We start from the raw sequence: 7,826 nt of genomic DNA, 5'->3' as shown, positions 1-7,826 counted from the left end.
ACTCATCACCTTCCCTATTGCAAGGTTAAGGATATCCTTAGTTTGTTATTGACGCTGTGACTGTGTTAAACCCGTAGATGTTTATCTTCTCCAGCATGCTTCAATTCCTCAATAAAATCATCACACTTCTCCTTATTTATTTTAGACTCGCAGTTTCTTCATCTCTTTGACTTGTCTAATGTGCCTCATTCATCATTACAGGTTAGCTCCAGCTGGCTCAGGTTCTCTCATGCTTTGATGTCATCCTGATATAGGATGCTTAAAAAGTCAGCAGAACTACTCCTCACTAATTTGACACATGATGGCTTCAGACACTTACCCAGAGCAACCCACAGGAAGCAAAATATGACAATGGACAGATTCTAGGAATTAACAAGCGGAAATGTGAGCATTTAATCCGGGACCTCGGACACCCTTTAGTCCCTTCACATCTGGATTTATAATCAGGAAAAATCAGTGTTTTACCGGGGTTAATGGAGTTGATCATGTCCCTCCACGTTGTGTACTGTAAAGGACCTCTGAACTTTCCAAAAGACAGGCCGGCATCTGTTACACAGAGTTGCTGAAATTCATCACTGATCCTGTAAATGTAAAGAAATGATGTGGAAACATTCATCTTCGTTACAATATTTTTGGAAGGATTTCAATGTTTAAGCTATTCCAACATTCCCAACTGCCAGCACTCTTCCTGTTGGAGAGAATGTATCACAAACTGAAAGATTAATCTTGTGCCTATAACTGAGCAAAACATAAGTTGGAAATACAAAAACACAGAATGGAAACACTTTTGTGAAGAGAACGGTTCATAGTCTGATAACAGATTAGTGACCACACTATCACAAGTGGGTTCTGACCAAGTGTGTATGTATGAGGGAGCATGTGGGATTGAATAAGTGAGTGTGTGTATGAACATTAGTGGAGATGACTGAGTGTATGTAGTCGTGTTGATGTTGGGGAGCGTGTGTGGGAGTGAGTATTGTGGTAGTGAGTGTGTGTGGGAGTGCATGTGTGGATCTGACAGTGAGTGTGTGTGTGTGTGTGAGTGAGTGTGGGATTGAGTGTGTGTGTGTGGGTGTGAGAGAGAGTGAGTGTGTGTGTGTGTGGGAGTGAGTGAATGTGTGTGGGATTTTGTGTGTGTGTGTGTGTGAGAGAGAGAGAGAGTGAGAGTGAGTGAGTGAGTGAGTGAGTGTGTGTGTGTGTGTGTGTGGGAGTGAGTGAATGTGTGTGGGATTTTGTGTGTGTGTGTGTGTGTGTGTGGAAATGAGTGAGTGTGTGTGGGATTGAATGAGTGACTCTGAAATTTGGAGGATGGCAAATTGGCCATCCACCAAGCTTCAGACACACTCACTTGTTTAAGAAGGGCCGCAGGGAAAAGCGTGGGAATTACAGGCCGAAGAGCCTAAGGTCTGTGATAATTTTGAGAAGCACTTTGATATATTTGTTAAGGAAACATTTGTTTCCAATCAGAGTAAAGAGATGTGGGAGTGAACCTAATTGGAAAGCTCTTTCATTGAGCCAGCGCAGACTAGATAAAAGGATTTTTTCCCCCTATGTGCTGCAGAGTTGATAATATAAGATTAATAGACAAACCCACAACATCGAATCAGGGAATCATAAAGAATGCACAGTGCAGAAGGAGGTCATTCGGGCCATCGAGACTACATTAATTCTTACACAAGTTTATCCCATAAAAAAAACGTACCTACGCCGCTAAACCCCTAACCTTGGGACACGAAGGTGTAATTGACGATGGCCAATCAGCCTAACCTGCATATCTTTGGAGTGTGGGAGGAAACCAGAACATTTTGAGGAAACACACGCAGACACGGGGAGAACTTGCAAAGTCCACCCATTCAGCCAGGGCAGGAATCGAACCCGGGTCCCCGGTGCTGTGAGGAACTGAATTACAATGTCAATTCCAGTAGAAAATGGCACGAAAGGCATCAGGAAATAATCTGAACCCAATGTCCAGGTCAGGACAACTCATTCCGGGGAAGTTGCTGGTATTCCTGAAATTTTGCTGGCAGTGACGAGGGATTAATACTGTGACAACTGCAGAGAATGACAATTGTCAAAAATTGTTTCACTCGCTTTCTATTTTTTCCATAAATTCTATATTAATTTCACAGTTATCGTCAGTTATTTAGTGACTGTGTGAAGTTTCCCTGAACTGAGCCACAATATATTCCCTCACCTTCAGAAATATCAGCTCGTCTTTTTGCTCCATCTGTTTCTGCAACTTTGAGATTTTCTCCTCAATAGAATTTAAATTCTCCTGAATCTCTCGAAGGTTTCTCTCCACTGATTCTAGAATCCATTCCTCGTCTTCCCTGAGATCTCTGAGTAATCGCTGCTCTTTCTCAGTGAGAGGCTGGTGCATTTTAGTGAACTCGGATGTGATGTGTGTCTGCAGACTGCTCGACTGTTCCTACCAAATGAAATGTGGAACATAATTAATGTCCCTCGATAAAGGGAACAAAACTAACCGAGATCCCAGAAAATCAGCACAGAGAGACCTTACCCTAACTTCAGAAATCTTTCGTTGCTGTTTCTGTTCTGTTTCTAGAATTGCCAATTTCTTCTCTGTGAGAAAATCTAAGGAAGATTTGAGCTGATCCTGGGATTGGGAGAGAAAATCACAGAATGAAAGTGTCAGAGCAGGAAAATGCGATGAAACGTCAGTTTATAAATCTTTTCCCTTGTACCTTGTATTTTTCAACAGTCTCTTTAATCTCCATGAAGTTGTGAGATTTGTGTTCCTGCAAATCTCTACAAGTGTAACAGATCAATTTCTGGTCAGTTTCACAAAACAGCTTCAGTTCTTCCCGATGTTCCCCACAGTGAACTTTACTTTCCTCCTCTTTCCGATTCAGCTTTAATTGTCGAGTTTGCTCGGCCAGATTCTCTAAGGCCCGATTTACCCTGAGGTTTCTTTCCGGAAACTCCTCTCTACATTCCGGACAGGAGGTTATATCCTTTTCCCAACACTGGGTGATACAGGAGCGGCAGAAGTTATGGCCACAATCCAGTGTTACCGGATCAGTGAAGATACCGAAACAAATGGGGCAAGTTGTCTCCTCACTCAAACTCTTAACCAGCTGCTTCGAAGCCATGTTCACTCTCAGCACTTCCTGATCCAAACCGGTTTAACTGTGGGATGTGCCTGCATTCCTGAACACCTTCAGGTACGCGGTTTCCGGATGACGTTTACTGTAATACACAGGGAAATATGATTATAAATTAATCTTTGTCCTCTCGACTGTCAGGCGGGTTGTTAACTCTTCGCTCAGTGTGAAGGAGAAACAGGGTTAGAGCCGAGAGAGGAATCATTGAACTCTTTCGGGGGTGAGTTGGACACTGGAGAATGGTGACAGTGGAGCGAGAGAGAGGGAGGAGACGGGGATGGGCGGGATGGAGATCCTATTGCATTGTTCTCCAGTCTGAACTCACTGCCGATTACAAACCCTGTGGTGAAACACGGTGAATGTTCCAGATCCATGCAAGGAATTGTATGGATGGATGTACAGCCCCTCCTGGAGCAGAGAGTACTGCACTTGTCAAGAAAATGACAAATACTAGAAAGATATTTAGATGAGTTGTAGCTGTGATTTTCGGTTTTATTGGTTACACAGTTAAGTGTTGTGTTTTTATGGTGCATGTCCCCAAACCCGGGGACTCCCACAGCGCCTGGAAACCAATGAGGTTTTTGACAGCGGGGTGTTCACTGCAAAGTCAGAATACATATGGGCTATCGTAAGAACAGAATCTCATAACTTACCTTGGTGATGTCCCAGGTATCTGGAGTGAGATTCGACCCCAGCACTTTTTGACCCAGAGCTGATTCACAGCTGACAGGGAGCTCTAAGTGGGAGACGCTTACCGCCCAGTTCTTGGAATGTTTATTTGCAGAACAAGTCTGCAGAAATGAAATCAGAAAGTGCCGCGAAAGCAAGTCTGGCAGCCTCTGTGCAGAGAGAAAGAGAGTTAACTTTTCGAGTCGGTGAGAAATGTGATGGGGTACATGTTGTTTAAGAGAGAGAGGGGCAGCTGGAGCAGATGGACAGCCAATGAGAGGTGGGAGCTCGGAGAGATTGTAGTGCACATGTGTTTAGGGTGCAAGACAGAGGCAGTGTGATGGACTACGCAAAGAGCTGACAGCGGTGTTAAGGTAATAGAGCAGAAAATGTTAATGGAAGAACAGAATTCAGTGCCCTTACTGAAAATAATGCTAAAGAACGAGTGACGGATGGCCCGGTTGAGGAGGGGAGGGTTTACCCTGGCACAAAAAATAGTTATAGGTTTAAAAATATTCACAATGGCGGAGAACGGTTATAGTGTAAAATTATTGAATTCAATGTTGAGTGCCGACCTGCTCAGTCGGATGGTGAGATGCAGTCTACTTTGCGTTGGGCCCCATTGGAACCAACGTGACCGAGGATAGACTTCCGGGAACTGGAGCAAGGTGCCGTTCTAATGTGAAGGGAGCACATAAGTACGTAGTAGAGCAGCTGAGCGAGGTGAATGGACACTTTTCACCGCAGCAAAGAGACACAATTCAGTTGGATGTGTTTCCTGCCCAGTTACAGCGAACCGGACATCTGCTCGGGGCAGGAAAGAAACTTGCAGATCCAGTGGTCGTGCTCCATGGAGGTACCAATGACATAGGCAGGACGAGGAAAGGCTTTCTGCTTAGTCAGCTTGAGGAGCTGGGCATCAAATTAAGGCACAAACCTCAAACGTAATAATTTCTGCTTTATTGTGTGAGCCATGTGCGAATAGGCACAGAGTAAGTAAGAGTGGGGAGATGAATGCAAAGCCCAAAGACCGGTGTGGGAGAATTCGTGGGACACTGGCAGCAGTACTGGGAAAAGTGGGATCTGTTCCGTTGGGACTGCCCACACCTGAATCGTGCTGGGGCTGATGTTTGACCAAGCTGCATAATAAGGGAAGTAGAGAGAGAGAGAGTTTTAAACTAAATATAGGGGCATTGGATCGAATTTGGGAAGTTCTGATCTTCTCGGCCTTTTGGTTAAGATCAAGTGTAGTATCGACACACTGTTCTTGGTTGAAGTCATTAGGTTACATTTCAGCTTCATTTGAATCAATTTTTAAAAGCGGCACCACGGACTTTTGGCAAAGATGCAAATTAGACCAAACCTGCGAGGAGGAGCTATGCCTACTCCAATCAGCTTGGATCATGTAGATCAATCCCAAAACAGGAGGTGAGAGCCCTGTCTTGTCAGCTTGGATCGGGGATATCTCAACTTGTTGAGACTCTGAATTGGACTTGATTTAATTGAATTGGAATAAAAACAAAAAAAAAGAGTTTATTCAGGGCAGGCAAAGTATTAATATCGGAACTAATAGGCCGACCGTGACAGGAAGGAGCAGAGTACAAATTAAAAGTAAACCAGCACTTACGACTGGATGGTACAAAAATAATGTAATGACAAAACGGAAGGCTCTGTACGTCGCATTTAAAACAAAACAGATGAGCTGAAAACACGAATACAAATGAGTTAGTACTTGCAACGATATGGCGACAGGATGGCATAGAGTGGAAAGGCAATGTGATATTTGGGAAGGATAGGAGGTTGAGAAAAGATGGAGAGGAAGCTCGCTAAATAAATGATGCACATTAGAGAGGGTTAACCTAAGTTCTGCAACTCAGGGTGTAAATATAACTTTCAGTGTGGTGAGAAAGTATAAATGCGAAAGTCACTTGTGGGAGTGGTGTACGGCCCCGTAATTGGTACTACACAGTAGGTCAGTCTATAAAAGAGGAGAGATAATGAGAGCTTGTCTGAACGGTGCTGCAATAATCAGGGGTGTTTTGAATCTACAATGAGATTGAAAACAGTGGATGGGAAAAATTGGCATTGCTGAAAAGTTCATATAATAATTGTGGGATAAGTTCTTAGAACAGCACATCGTGGAACCAACCAGAGGGCAGGCTATACTCATGCTGGTATAGTGCAGGGAGAAAATGTTCACTGATGAACTCATAATGAAGGTATCTCTAGATAGCAGCAACCATGACACGTTTGAAATTTAAATTCAGTTTTAGGGAGGGAAGAGTGCACCAAAGTTTCGTGTTTTAACCATAAATAAGGGCAGTCATGTAGTAATGGAAGCAGAGCTAGATAAAGATAAATAGCAAATCTGCTTAAAAGATAGATCCCCAGAGGTGGTGGCAGATCTTTAAAGGAATATTTCAGAATATACAGAGGAGATACATTCCAATGTGAAATAATAATTTAAAGCTATTACTTTTAGTTGCAGAAAGTGAGATCTCTTAAAGGAGAATTGTTCTGAGAGAGAGGACATGTTCAGCAAGGGAGAGGAAAGCTGTAGGAGGGGGATTGTTGAGACCTTCCGGAGCTAAGTTTCCCTCTGCAGCAACTTCCCAACACATGACCACTACCGTGTCGAAGGTAACAGCAACTGACACATGGGAGCACTGCCATTGAAGCACCGCATCCTTGGCGCTTTGAGGCATCAGTGTGAATCACTGTGCCTCTGTGTCACCCTGGACTGGATTGGATTGATAGTGATGTATTTTGGAAACTCCTTTTACAACGGTTTAGATGGGAACAATTTAGAAAGGAACGATTTGCACGTAGCAGAACGTGATTTACTTTTTAAAAAAATATTCTCACTTCATACACAGTGACTGGAGGACTGCGCAGAATCAGAATACAGACAAGAAAACAACTAAGACTGGATATGGCGTCGCTAGCCTAGGGCAATATTTATTGCACAGGGAGGAAATCCATGCAGACATTGCCCATCCTGAGAAGGTGACAGTGATCTGTCTTCTTCAGTCGCTGCAGTCCATTTTCTGTAGGTAAACCGTCTGTGCTGCTCAGGAGTGCGTCCGAGGATTTCGACCCAGTGGCACTGACGGAAGAGCAATATATTTCCAAGTCAGAATGGACAGTCACATGAAGGACAACTTCCAATTGTGGTACTCCCATGTGTCAATTGCTGTTATCTTTGAGATAGTCGTGGTCATGGTTGGGTAGTTGCTGCAGAAGGAAAGTTAGCTTCTACATGGCACTCCACGTATCAAATAGTTTTAGCGATCTAAACTCCTCGAGAATCTACATTTCTTAGCAATCCCACGCTGGAATTTATTGAGCTCCACTGGGCTTAGAGCACGCAACTTTGAAATCAACGGATTTCCTGCCATCTCCACTCAGATTCAAACTGATGCAACTTACACAAAAGACAATTCTGCGCTCACCGTTCTGGTCTGCTAACAATTAGCACTTACTTTGGCTGTGTTTCTCACCTCGGTTCTGTGAGCAACATTGGCAATATTACAACAGATAAATGGTGAGGATGCTGGAAATCTGAGATGAAAGAGAAAATCCTGGAAATAGTTAAGTTAATTTTTTTGTCACAAGTAGACTTACATGAACACTGTAATGAAGTTACTGTATAAATCCCCCAGTCGCAATACTCTGGTGTCTGTTCGGGTACACAGGGTGAGAATTTAGCATGGCCAAATGTACCTGACCAGCACGTCCTTTGGGCTGTGGGAGGAAATCGGAGAACCCGGAGGAAACCCACGCAGACACAGGGAGAACATGCAAACTCCGCACAGACAGTGATCCAAGCAAGGAATCAAACTCGGGTCGCTGGTCCTGTGAGGGAGCAGTGCTGGGTACTGTGCCACTGTGCCGCCCAAATACTCAGCACCTCAGGCAACATCTGTGGAGAGAAACAGACCTTCCGTCAGGCTGCAATAAACCATACCAAATCTGTTGAGAATGGCGATATTAAATCCCACAATGCTCCGCGCTCCAGAAACCACTCTATTC

The 7,826-nt window shown here is 43.9% G+C and overlaps 1 protein-coding gene across 1 annotated transcript; it reads right to left on the bottom strand.

The window, feature by feature from the left end:
• Window positions 1-238: 238 nt before the first annotated feature.
• On the bottom strand, window positions 239-3,164 carry LOC145337564 (nuclear factor 7, brain-like). The gene is made up of 4 exons (XM_080182358.1): window positions 2,706-3,164; window positions 2,522-2,617; window positions 2,195-2,428; window positions 239-581 (listed from the first exon to the last, which is right to left on the bottom strand). The coding sequence occupies exons 1-4, from the start codon at window positions 3,111-3,113 to the stop codon at window positions 573-575; spliced, it is 747 nt and encodes a 248-aa protein (XP_080038484.1). The 5' UTR covers window positions 3,114-3,164; the 3' UTR covers window positions 239-572.
• Between the last annotated feature and the right edge of the window lie 4,662 nt (window positions 3,165-7,826).

Source organism: Carcharhinus amblyrhynchos, unplaced genomic scaffold (genome assembly GCF_965287045.1).
Source record: "Carcharhinus amblyrhynchos unplaced genomic scaffold, sCarAmb.v2.hapA scaffold_52, whole genome shotgun sequence".
NCBI classification, from domain to species: Eukaryota; Metazoa; Chordata; class Chondrichthyes; order Carcharhiniformes; family Carcharhinidae; genus Carcharhinus; species Carcharhinus amblyrhynchos.
Note: the sequence above shows the minus strand (reverse complement) of the source record. Positions and strands in the feature narration are given on the sequence as shown.

Coding starts and splice junctions, on each gene's coding strand:
- LOC145337564 (XM_080182358.1), bottom strand. CDS start 3,113: ATGGCTTCGAAGCAGCTGGTTAAGAGTTTGAGTGAGGAGACAACTTGC. Junction 2,618..2,705: donor AGACTGTTGAAAAATACAAG/GTACAAGGGAAA, acceptor TCCCAATCCCAG/GATCAGCTCAAATCTTCCTT. Junction 2,429..2,521: donor GAAAGATTTCTGAAGTTAGG/GTAAGGTCTCTC, acceptor TTCATTTGGTAG/GAACAGTCGAGCAGTCTGCA.